Below are 12208 nucleotides of genomic sequence, written 5' to 3' on the forward strand. Positions count from 1 at the left end.
GCATTGTTATGATGTTTTGGTTCTCTGAAAATTACTGTTTTCCAAAAAAAATTGTTGATTGTTGCTTATTCTTGCCACTTTGGTGAAACCCAACACAAGCAGTGTGCTAGTTATTTAATTTCCTCAAAACTCATGAATGACTGTAGCTAAGAGATTGTCAGGTTGCCAGATGTTCCGCTGACCTAACTGGGAGTAGTGAACAGCTGAAATGTCATTTGGGGTGAACAGTTGCTCTCAGTAAAAAGAAAGAAAAAAAGATGTGTGATCAAGACATGGAGGGCGCCCACAAGAGGTCTGACATTCAGGGTGTAAGCAAATCCAAAACTTTTCTTTGGCTCAGGCAAAGGAAAAAAATACAGACCCAAATAGGTAAAAACATATAAATGTGAGACGAGGGATTAAAAACGGGGGGAACCAAGATCAGAAAAGGATACTGAGTGCCAGAACAATGGCAACAATCCTGGCAAATGACGAAGGGAAAGGAAATGACTGCTTCGACTGGGACAAGTGAACCTACAAGTTCCAGTTGTGCCGCATAACGAGCGGAGAAACCGCTGATGGCAATATGGCAATTGTTTTGTGGGAAAGGTGAAGAACGTGGAGAGCTTTGCAGGGGCGGAGCTACGTGGTTAATTAACCCCTCACCCCCCACGGCCGGTCGGTGGAGGATGGGGGGAGGGCAATTTCACAAAACGCCTTATTACACTTCCACACTGCAGCATCTCAAATCATGCCTTTGTTGATTGATGTACAGTACCTTTTTTTTTCTCTTTTTTTTCCACATGTATTTCTGACTTGATGATTGTCCTGGATTTTGTTCTTGGGGAAAACAAGAAAGTCAAAAGAGGAACTTTAATGTAACCCTGACCCTAGGACAGTAGGAATGAGCTGATATAGGTTCATTATTAATGTCAAAGGTGGTGAAGATTTCCTGCTCTCTAATTCATAGACCGACTGTCATAAGCCCACAAACAACTACAGTAACAATTAGAAATAATAAAAACAGTCATGCAGACATTTCAGGCATCTACTTATTGCCTATGTGAGTCACCCTGGTCACCCCAAGGAAACATTTCTGGCTCTGCCACTGCTGGTAGGTTTGGATTGTAGAATGTGGAGATGGGTGTGAACCGAGTCGTCCGTAAGGTGAACCAAAAAAAGTGCCTAGATAATTATTTTTGGTTCCCACGTCGTGGGACTGCATTTCGGTTGCAGTTTTGCATTGACATTTTGGACACCCCTTTGAGACTTTGGGGTTAAAGGTACTCGGCGTGTCATTCTGCTGTTTTTGTTGGGACTATTTTGTTTATTACCCTTCACTTTTATCTTTGTTACTTGGTTCCCATTAGACAAGTGAGGTGGCACGAGAGTCCAAGATGGCTGTACTCATGGCTGAATCTCAAAGTGTTGCTGAGTGAGAAGAGAAAAGACATCGAAGACAAGTCAAGTGTGTTAAAAAAAAAAACAATGCAAACGTTGCTACAGCGTTTAATATCTGCCCAGAATGAAGCGGTACAGGATTTTATCCACACACAATGGGAGATGTACAAAGAATTGCTTCAAGCAATTGCTTGGATCACAGGATGAGAGCCATACACTTGCTTCACAAACAACAACATAGTATTGAATTGGACTTTGATTATATTCCCAAGGACGCTGGATTTCATGCAACATGCTAGAGGCATCTCGTTGACAGAAACGTTTTATTATTTTATTATTATATGTTAAAAAAAAAAGTGGAGAAGTACATTAATGATCTTCAAATGTTTGTGGGGGTTATCAAACAAATACACACATAATAAATACATATGCAGAACAATTTTATTTTTATTGATTTATTTTTGTCACAGAAATGTTACAAGCGTGTATATCCAAAGTCAATTGTCCATGCACAAACCAAGCAACCAAAGCAAGTTATATATTGATGCAGCCCCCTCCCCTTCAATTCTTTAGTGGTGCATAATTTACTATTCCACATCAAAATGAGAGCCATCTTCCCATGTACCTCTGTTTCCCTTGGAACAGTTCTGGCACCAATAAATCAGTGCAAGGAAGTCCTCCAGACATGCAGGAACATCTCTGAATCTCAAATCTATTCTATTTACAGTGCAGTGGGACGACCTGAAACACATATTCGGGGACAGGATTTGTAGTCATCCATGTGACTGTTCACTTCCAGCCTCAATCTGCCCTCCATTGCCAATGGGTGAAGGTGCAAACATTGTACCTGTCAGAAGCATGTCAGATCACTGATGTTTGGTAGTTTGTCCTTTTGCAGTACTGGCAAAGAGTGTCACTCATTGGAGGAATGGGCAATTCTGGTAAAGCCGGTGCGAGGCAGAATGATTTTTACCTTACATTATATACCTTTGTACCTTACATTATACTCATTTTCAGCAGTTGGCTGGCAAACATGCTCAGAACCTCAACAATTGTTTGTTTTATTCCAACTGCTTTCCAGATTTGTTAACTCAGTCAGGTTTGCATCTTTTAGTCTACCAACAGAAAATACTGATTGAATCACAACGTGAGAAGGTATCAATACCAATGAGTGATGAACTGAACACTATCATTGGTCCTAGTGGATGAAACTATAGCCACATCAACAATCCTTGATCTTTTCCTTGAGCCTCTGTAAGAATGCAATTTACAAGCCTCAAAACTTGTCCGGCACTCCTCTGTACAGTACTCGGTGACACTAGGTGTGTTCCTTGGTCTGGACTTGGCACCTCCCCATACAGCTACCAGTTAGTGGAGGGGAGCAGCCAGCTTTGCAAAGCCTTCCACAAGGCAGAGGTAGCAGCTAGCAAAGCACAAGAATGATCAGAGCTGAGGGACTGCTTTAGGGGGCTGCCATTTGGCCACAGCCTCAATCTTGCATGGATCTGTGGAGACACCCTCTATCATGGCTAAGGTAGTGTGCCTCAGGTTAAAAGAATACACATTTGGAGGGCTTTGCCTTCAGGCCCTCCTGTTTTAGCTGACTAAGTACCACCTCTCATCGTTGGACGTCCTGCTGTACACTGATGGACAGAACAACAACATCATCCAGATAGAAAAGCATTGACTGATGTCGCTGATCTGAGAAAGATTCTCCTCATCAGTCTTAGAAACATACTTTAGGCATTGCAAGCCTAAACGGCATTCGGTTCCATTTGAACAAACCAAATTGAGTACAGAATGCCATGTTAGACTGATCCTCTTCAGCAATCGGGACCTGGTTTTGCCCACTAGCCAAATCCATGGTAGAGAACCAGCGTTCCCCTGTCAGAAATTCCAATGACTCTCGATGCGTGGCAGCAGCAACGCGTCCTTCTAGGTCATGCTATTGAGTTGCTGGTCATTAAGACATAGACGCAAACTCCTTTCTTTGATTAATGCGTTCTTTAACAGCTTCTCAATCTTGTCCGGCATGGTAGGTACCAACGCTCACGACTGGTATGTATGCTGTACCCCTAACCACCCTAACCAAAGATGGAGAGGCCAGCAAACCAGCTGGTAAACCAGAGTCCAGGGGCTCAAACAACAACGTGATATTGGGACCCTTTTCTATGCATGTGGCTGCTACTATTTTCATTGCGTCACCAGGTATGCGGTATGCACACTGACCTCTGACCTTAACCTTTGGTGGTGGGCAAGCCTGGTTCCTTGGTGGCACCTCTGTAATGCCTGCGTGTCAGGTTGTGGCAAGTTTCATGCTACTCTAAAACACATTTATTCTTGATGACATTATTGGCTTGGTTTTTAATTTTGGCATGCAAAATGTCCCGAAAATTTTGGAACACTTCCAAAATCAAAATAGTTGCTTGCCCCGATTCTAAAGTTCTATTTGTTGATCATTTTCATTTGTTTGGTAATTTTGTTTAATTGAAATTTAGTTGGAAAAATAATAGAAAACAAGTGAACACCGTTTCATTACAGACAAAAATAGACAATTGAATGTCCACGTTCCTATTTATATCAGTCGTAAAGTGTTACGTTGATGGATGGTGCTGGGCAGGTTCATCGCATTGTCCTCATCAAGTATGACGCATGAATTCAATTTCAATACAAACAAAAAGGTGTAAAATTCGTATTTCAACTTTTAGCTTTTTGAGAAATTGACGTTTTTCTAACGTCCATGTTCTTAACAGATTACTAGTAATCCTTTCCTACAGACACATTCCCTCGGTTGGAAAATGTTTTTACGTCGAGGGAAAAGGGGTAGTTGCTCATTTAAACCATTAATCATTGCAGGTGAATCCATCGGCATTCATAAGTAAAGGGGGAGGGGTGTGACGTAACCAGGAAGTAGGCGGTGTTACCGAGCAGGATTCCTCGCGGAACATTTGTTCTCTTGCCGTTTGTACCCCACGGACCAATTTTACGTGCACTCCATTATGGAAACCGTGATGGAAACACATGTCCGATTATCGGGTAAGTGTTTAGAAAGATTTTTTTCATTGTTATGTATGGATAACAAGTAACAGATTTGGTAGTGAATTTAAAATTTTTTACCTACTATGTTTTGTAAGATCTGTTGTTTGTCAAGCACTTTATATATTAGTCATAGAGTGTGTTGTATCTGTCACGACTGTTTTACTTTTGTTGTCAATGATATGATATGATTGTTTGTGTTCTTGTAGCCCATAAAAACGCCGATATTTTCGCCTTTTTATCAGACAATTGAAGTCGACGTGAAATTATTGGGCTGTTGTCTTTTTTTTTCACCAGTCGTCGTGAGATGTTGCAGGTTGGTGATCTGCACAGATTGCAATGCGCAAATGACACACTATTTATAATTATTATTAGGTGTAGACAATATGAAAGAGCAGAGTGATTGCAAACGAAAATAAATGAAAATTGCAGCCAAAGGTTTGTAACCCAGGACTGGCCATCTCCACATGCAGCTGGCCAGTGCCGCCACTGAGTTTATGTATGTTTCTGTGCATTCAAACCTTTTAGTCAAGCAGACATATTTTAAAATAGAGGCAAAAAAAAAATCTGCTGGCATCAAAACATGAGTGTGTCTGATTTCTCATTACTGTCTGTATGTGTGTGAACTGGACCTAAAGACCATCACTGCCCTTGTCTGTTTAACACAATTCTTGTTTTTTTGGTTGTTGTTTTTTTCTTTAGGAAACGATGCTTTGCTCCAGAGTGACTCTGCAGAAGGGAGTGATGGCGAACATTCCGATACATTGAAAGACGATGTAGAAAACAGCAAAGGTTGTGAAGGGAGCAGCGATGGTGAAGACAGAGGGGATGAGGACGAAGGGGATGAGGACGGAGGGGATGAGGACGGAGGGGATGAAGACGGAGGGGATGAAGATGGTCATGGTGGCACCGGTAATGGCGGCTGGGCGATGGCCATGGCAAAAATCCTGGGGAAGAAGACGCCAGTGAGCACAAGCAGCATCCTGGTGAAGAACCAAGAACTGGACAAAATCAAAGAGAAGGCAAAGCAGGAGCTGCTGGAGAGAAAGAAACAGGTGAGCTTGTTATTTTAACATTTTTCAGGTGGAGGTTAAGGTCTCTAACATCCACCATCTTCATGATGTCGTTATGGACGAGCGAGAGGATTCTAGTGGAAACCTGTGAAGACGGAGTTGGAAGATAATGGTGGCCAGACAAAATATTGACATTTTTGGTCCAAGTTTGGATGTTATCACTTAAGGGTGGATTGACTTTATCTGCCAGCAGTTTAGACAGTTATTGTTTGTTATTTTGATGGGACAGTACATTTGGACTGTTATTCAAGCTGTGCACTGACTATTTTACATTGTATCAAAGTGTCATTTCTTTAGTGTTGTCCTATGAAAAGATATAATTAAATATTTGCAGAAATGTGAGGGGTGTATTCACCTTTGTGAGACACTGTATACAAACCAATAAGGGTCTTGCTCCTCTTAGCTGCCATCTTGCACCACCACTTTTTAAGGAAGCCTGCCACACAGTGGCCAAAATATGTAACTTACTGTCAGCAAAGCTTCCTTAAATGCCTTAAATAAGTCAAAGGAAGTTGTTTTGTAGTTTTTTTCTTTTTTTTTTTACTTCATGAAAAAGTGATCAAAGTGGTCCATTATGACAGTGAGCTAATTTATTTTCATCTTCAGTTTCTTGTTCTCATCCTCTTTTCCCTTTGTGCAATATGTAATCATTTTTCTATTGCCTTTTTTTTTTTTTTTTTTTTTAAATGTTAACTGCTGTGTGTCAAATAGGTTGACAAGAAGCGAGTGTGGGAGACAATGTGCCGGGAGAAACCGAGCGTAGTAAAAGACCGCGAGTCTGAACGAGCTCTGCAGAGAATTGCCACCAGGTCTGTCAGTAGCTTCTCTTTGAACAATTTATTTCCAAGTTGCACACAGGAATTGTGAATACAGCATCTTTTCTTTTTTTTTAATTTTCAGGGGTGTGGTGCAGCTGTTCAATGCTGTGAGAACACATCAGAAGACCGTTGATAACTCGGTGAAGGAAAGTGGCTCCTCAGAAAGGAAGAAGGCCAAGCTTCTCTCTTCTGTCTCCAAGAAAGACTTTATCGACGTGTTGAGAAGGACAGAAGGGGGCAGCAAAGGCTCTGTCAATAACGTAAAGTCCACAGTAAGTCCACTTATGGTTTTGTGTCGTCGTTCGTTCTTCAACTATCATTTAACTAAATATCTAGAAGTGCACAGACTTCACTGTATTCATTTTTTTTTTTTTTACACGTTTCCTCACATTTTGGTGTGAAACAGTTCACATAATTCACGGTTGGGTTCATGTCACGGTTTCATGATGACAATGTTTGGTTAAAAAAACACAAGTTGTTATGTAAATCGAAAGATTGAGACATTTGATACAATTGTAACAATAGTTTGGTTACCTCCAAAAACCTTGGTTCTGGCAATTAGCCTTATAATAGATATAATAGGTGTATCTTGTTGCCATTTCCATCTCCTTGGGCACCTGGGCTGGAGGTGCAAAGTTCTGACGACTTCTGCAACTTTTAAAGCAGTGCAGAAGACCTGGCAACTTGGGCTTCCGGTCTTGGGTAAAGGATGGGGCAAGCTTAGTTGCATGTCCCACAGTGCACCGGGCAATGCTAAGCCCTACGCTGATTTGATTACTAGCGGCGTTTTTTTAATCTAAATAATTGTGTATTTCACAAGAACTTGGAAAGCCATCGGGTGAACAATCAATATGTGGTGCAGAGAGTTGAAGTGTGCACTCATGCTGTACTTGTGATTATTGCAGGTCGAGTCAGGACCAGGAAAACCCAACTGGAGCGTCCTCAATGACGACTTTATGATGGGAGCCACCATGAAAGACTGGGACAAGGATTCAGAAACTGAAGATGCAGATACAAAATCGAAGAAGTAGTTTGGAATAAGAAATGCGGACACTATCCGTCTCAACCGAAAAGACTGTGTTCTGGTTTTGATGCCTCCAGGAAGAAGCAGAACATCAAGAATGTGGAGTATGGTGACCTGTCCTCTTTTCTTTTTTTTTTTTAAAGGTATTTTGTATGTTCAAAAATGTATATCATGTCTGTTTTCGCTGTTTTTTCTCACAAAACTAGAAATAACACACAGCTGTGGAAATTGTAATTTCCTTGTTGTTTCTACACATGCACCCACACCCAATCACGAGTTTCTCAGATTCCTTTGTATGGTGATATTGGGAAGATGCAAATAAAAAGGATCTGGCATAAGCAGCCAATTTATCATTTTCAGTCTTCTCATTTCTGTCACCAATTTTGAGGCGGGTACAGTACTTTTATCTTTAAACTCAAAAGCCATTCTCATTGTGTCACACTTCACAGTTCTCTAAGAATTTATGCCAGAGGCCTGAAGAGGCTGAAGCTATGGCCGACTCCTCCAGGTGATCCAAATAGTGAAGAGGCTGTGTGGAGGATGTCCTACGATCTGATGGCTTGTGCTTGCTGACAGTGTCACACACACCTTCTGCCATCTCCTCCAATAACCACCGTTCAAAATACAGCAACATTTTCACCACTATTCAAGCACTGCGACATTACCAAAACTGTTTGACTACTTCGATTGAGGATACAACACCATTCACCATCAATTAGGAAACACACATGGCTTGTTCATGTGAATTAAGTCTTTATACCAATACTTGCCCAGTCATGGGTTAATTGGTCGGAACAATACACACAGGCTGTGAAGACGAGGCCTAAGACAATAAAGCTCCACCTGTGTTGAAGTTGCACTATTAGGCATGATTATATCTTTGTTATATCCATTTATCATCATTTCATTAAGTTATCAAAATGTATCAGACTACTTACGATTACAACTGATGCTGCTTGTGAGTAAACTTAAGCCCAAACTCCCACCATTTTTTTTCATTTTTTTTTAATGAACATTTAGAGACGTACTCCCAAGATTTCTCTCGCTTCTGGATGCCCTGAGCACCACCACAATTCGGTCGTCTAGAATATTTCTTTTATACAAATGTCGGCATGATTAACAACCGTTTGATTATGCACAAAAACATCCACCAAAGCATTATAAAACATGGGCGCACATCAATGCCTTTTTTTTTTTTTGAAATTAACAATGGTGAAGAATCCTAGTTTTCTCCCGCAGCACAAGATCATCATAGATCCATCCAAAACCACACGACTTGAGGTCGACCAAAATGTCGACGCTGTAATCAAGCGACTCATGGAAAAAATAAGAACAGACCAAACCCCGTTTCTTTTCTAAAGACAAGCGTGATTTAGATCAACCCTGGAAAAAGGTACTGTAGGAAAAGGATGGCCATCACCACCAGGAGGAAAGTAAGGAACAGCATCAGCCAGACCGGGAAGGATCCTACAGGAAATCAGACAAAAAAAAAAAAACCAAGAGGAATAAGAATCAGAGGCACATACATAAATTAACATGTGCACTAACATGTTCACTAGAAGGTGAGATGCAGCTTACTTCTATTCCGGACGGTGTGCACTTGACACCGACTGTCCACTGCTACACTTAGCATGGCCGTTTCATGATTGCCCTTGATATTTTCCCCACTCAGCCGGTCAGGCAGGAAAGCGAGGTCTGTAACGACGATGCCGTGGGACTCGTGTACATAGTATAACCTCTGCACATTCAAAAAAAAAGAAAGAAAGGTTAACCCGTTAGGGATCAGAGTTGTTAAGGCTACTCAGGTATTTGGACGTAATGTTTTTTTTACCTGTAAGGAAAATGTGACATAGACGGCCACTGATCCTGTCACAGTCCCAAGGCCAAGAAATGTACCCGATTCACTGTGAAAAAAAAAACAGAATGGAATTCTTCTCATCACAGTCATCGTGTCCAACAGCATGATTAATTAATACACAAATAGGTATGTGGGTAAAAAAACAACAGTTACATCTTTATACACAGAGGTTAAGCACAAAGTGTTTTAAACTGAAATTTGCAATTTGCATTGCAATCAAACGCCTTAAATAAAAAGCAAGAAGTCCTCTACTGATCTAACAAAACACATAAAAACAACCCCAACCATCCAAGAACATCCTGTGAGATGGGTGCCAGCAACAGCAAATCCCAGGGAGGCCCCAGAACCAGGCCAAGTTCTTGGGGAAGTGCGCAATCCATGGCTGTCAGGTTATATCATGTATTTACCTGATAGCTAGAGTAGAGATGACTTCGGTGCCACAGGAAGCCGTCAGCATTGGCAGGAAACTCTTGCCATCCCACTTGGTGAGGTAGCAAAGACAAGGTTTCTTTTCTCGTTTATGAGGAATCTGGACTGTGTAAAGCCTCAGGGCATCTTTTTGGTCCTCCACCATCCCAAACCTGGAAAAAGTATGAACACCGATGGTGTGACGAACAGCAGAAACATTCATTATGAAGAAATTTCTCTTTCCCTCCCAACCCCTGCCCTCCCCCCTCCTTTTTTTTTAATTTTACCGGCAAGCCATATATCGATAAGTCGATGCGGGTATTTCTGGCCTTGTTTCAAGCCAATTAAGTCCCATGGCCAACTGGCTGCCACTCCAGACACTGCAGGAAAAGTCCCGGCCAACAGTGACTAGGTGCTTTGAGAAAATACAATTATTGGTATAAATTAATCCAGAATAATCTTAAAAGAAATAAAACAACCTTAAGCATTTTACCTTGTTCTCTGGACTAAAATCAAGATCTTCAATCTCTCCTCCGTGTGCTTTGAAGTCATATTTTTTCTTCAGAGATGGAAACTGAAATCAAGCAGATCAACAATCAAGAAAAACAATTCCACACATTTGAAAAATAAAATAAAAAAATGGACCTTTCCTGGGCCCAGGCAACAATATTTGTAACTCGGGTTGGTCTAAAGGTCATCTTAATATTTCAACCGCTTACTTCTTTAAAAACGCAGAATCACCAAAATTATTGTTCACAACAAACCAGCAATGGTCTCAGAAGACAACAAGACAATGTTTACCTCCCAGACACGGATGTGTCCGTCTGTGCCTCCAGTCAGTAGAAGACTCATGTCACTACTGAACCGCACCACTTTCTGGAGAGGGTCCTGAGGGTTCAGGTCTGACGACACTTCTGCCATGCTGGCAACAGAGACGTCATCCCTAACCTCCTTTAAATCAGACCCGGCACCTTCATCCTTTCCACTTTTTTGCCCTTTTCTAACACGTTGCCTGACATCAGGTTTCTGCTCCCTGTTCCCTGCAACGACAACAACAAAAAAAAAACAATAAAATGGCAACAGCAACAACATTAGAAAATGCTTGGACCTGTATGCAAATACTTGCAACGATTCAGTACAAAGCCTCACCTTCTTTAGCAGTGGCTTTGGTTTCTTCTTCTTGCGTAGAGCGTTTAAATTTCATCACACAGCAGGCTCCATCCTGTCCCGCAGCAATCACTCCATTACCTACGGCCATGTTCATTGTGGCACGTAAGTCGGTATCATGCGTATGAACGAGGCTGGCAGTGTAATGCTCCCCTCTGATCAGCTGGAGGTCCAGGAACAGCTGAAAAAGTAATAACAGTAATATCAGAGAGAGAAAAAAAAAAAGAAGTCTACATAACAAGCACGCTGATGTGACTTGTATAATATAAGTACATCTTCTGTGGACAGGTGTAAAGGAGAAACTAAATTAAGTTTGAGAATACCTGAGAAAAGTTCACCATACAGTATACATTTTTATTTTAGGTCATTGTGTCATTCTTAAAAATCAAAATTTAGTTGAAAGGGATATTTTTCTTCTTCTTTTTTTTTTACTTCACTTACCAAAGCATTTTTGATGCCTGTTTTGGATGCACCACCTCCTCCAGCTGTGATGACCAACCCTGTTGTGGGGTCGACTTTAATTGTGTACAGTGGGAAAGGAGCTCTGTACAAATCTGGAACCTTTCTTTTCCCCATGCTTGCTGAGAAAGTCGGCGCCTAAACATAAAGTTATTGATTTAAACTATGTATGTTATCAGTTTATATCAATATAAACAGTTGAAGTATTTCGCAAGAACATAAAAAACATAGTTATGAATGTAAAATTAACATAGTACAAAATACTGATGAAAACCATGCTCTATATTCAAGATTCGAAATCATTTAAACAATCCACGCGTTAGTTTAACTAACGTCACTGAAATTAAACAAACAAAAATAGAAAAACTCGTTATGAGAGTAAAAGCTTTGGCTAACACTACAGCTGCTTGCTGACAGCGGATTTTCCGGGCGTTGCTTTAAATAGTGACTTACGGGTGCAGACAGTCTCTTCTCTTGAAGCCGGTTATTCGACCCAAAAAAATTAAGACGGTCAAAGAAAAAACATTTGTTATCAAAGCTAATGGCTAAAATAGCTCAACGGCTACTTATCTTCCTCCACGTCAGCAGCGTCACCAGCGTCATGACGTCATGACGCAAACTGAAGAGCCCACCCCCGTCTTCCCCTGCACTGCACTCCCCGCTTCCCCGATGTGAAAGAGTTTAAAATAGCGATATGACGTGATTATTCATTCATTCATTCATTCATTCATTTTGCGCTGAAGCAAGCTCCGAAGCAGTGTTTCTATGGATTTGTAATTCAGCATTACCTTTCCTTGCGATATTAGATAATGGATAACATATGCATATGATGTCTTATTACATTTTTCTTTTCCTTCATATACATTTATTGTGTAATTATTTGTTATGTCAAACAATACTGGGTTTAATATTGACATATACTACATTTACGCAATATGTATATAATCGCAAACCCAATTCACACTCCAGCACAGAAGGTGGCGGC

At 40.9% G+C, this 12208-nt stretch overlaps 2 protein-coding genes across 2 annotated transcripts; one reads left to right on the forward strand and one right to left on the reverse strand.

Moving 5' to 3' along the window:
- The first annotated feature begins 4290 nt into the window (after nucleotides 1-4290).
- rrp15 (ribosomal RNA processing 15 homolog) lies at nucleotides 4291-7682 on the forward strand. The gene is made up of 5 exons (XM_076041063.1): nucleotides 4291-4416; nucleotides 5119-5471; nucleotides 6201-6298; nucleotides 6390-6579; nucleotides 7213-7682. The coding sequence occupies exons 1-5, from the start codon at nucleotides 4380-4382 to the stop codon at nucleotides 7336-7338; spliced, it is 804 nt and encodes a 267-aa protein (XP_075897178.1). The 5' UTR covers nucleotides 4291-4379; the 3' UTR covers nucleotides 7339-7682.
- A 382-nt stretch (nucleotides 7683-8064) lies between these two features.
- On the reverse strand, nucleotides 8065-11812 carry preb (prolactin regulatory element binding). The gene is made up of 10 exons (XM_076041061.1): nucleotides 11677-11812; nucleotides 11206-11361; nucleotides 10747-10945; nucleotides 10399-10637; nucleotides 10091-10171; nucleotides 9885-10012; nucleotides 9597-9770; nucleotides 9163-9235; nucleotides 8910-9069; nucleotides 8065-8798 (listed from the first exon to the last, which is right to left on the reverse strand). The coding sequence occupies exons 2-10, from the start codon at nucleotides 11338-11340 to the stop codon at nucleotides 8704-8706; spliced, it is 1284 nt and encodes a 427-aa protein (XP_075897176.1). The 5' UTR covers nucleotides 11341-11361; nucleotides 11677-11812; the 3' UTR covers nucleotides 8065-8703.
- Nucleotides 11813-12208: the final 396 nt, after the last annotated feature.

The sequence above is a fragment of the Nelusetta ayraudi genome, unplaced genomic scaffold, assembly GCF_046127955.1.
Source record: "Nelusetta ayraudi isolate G7.1 ecotype Tasmania unplaced genomic scaffold, CSIRO-AGI_Nayr_v1 ptg000063l, whole genome shotgun sequence".
Lineage (NCBI taxonomy): Eukaryota > Metazoa > Chordata > Actinopteri > Tetraodontiformes > Monacanthidae > Nelusetta > Nelusetta ayraudi.

What these genes read in the sequence shown, in the direction of transcription:
- rrp15 (XM_076041063.1), top strand. Translation starts at nt 4,380, where the DNA reads ATGGAAACCGTGATGGAAACACATGTCCGATTATCGG. An exon ending in AACACATGTCCGATTATCGG is followed by an intron (nt 4,417 to 5,118) that starts GTAAGTGTTTAG and finishes TTTTTTCTTTAG; the next exon opens with GAAACGATGCTTTGCTCCAG. An exon ending in TCAATAACGTAAAGTCCACA is followed by an intron (nt 6,580 to 7,212) that starts GTAAGTCCACTT and finishes TGATTATTGCAG; the next exon opens with GTCGAGTCAGGACCAGGAAA.
- preb (XM_076041061.1), bottom strand. Translation starts at nt 11,340, where the DNA reads ATGGGGAAAAGAAAGGTTCCAGATTTGTACAGAGCTCCTTTCCCACTG. An exon ending in CAAAGCCACTGCTAAAGAAG is followed by an intron (nt 10,638 to 10,746) that starts GTGAGGCTTTGT and finishes TTGTCGTTGCAG; the next exon opens with GGAACAGGGAGCAGAAACCT. An exon ending in TATCGATATATGGCTTGCCG is followed by an intron (nt 9,771 to 9,884) that starts GTAAAATTAAAA and finishes TACTTTTTCCAG; the next exon opens with GTTTGGGATGGTGGAGGACC.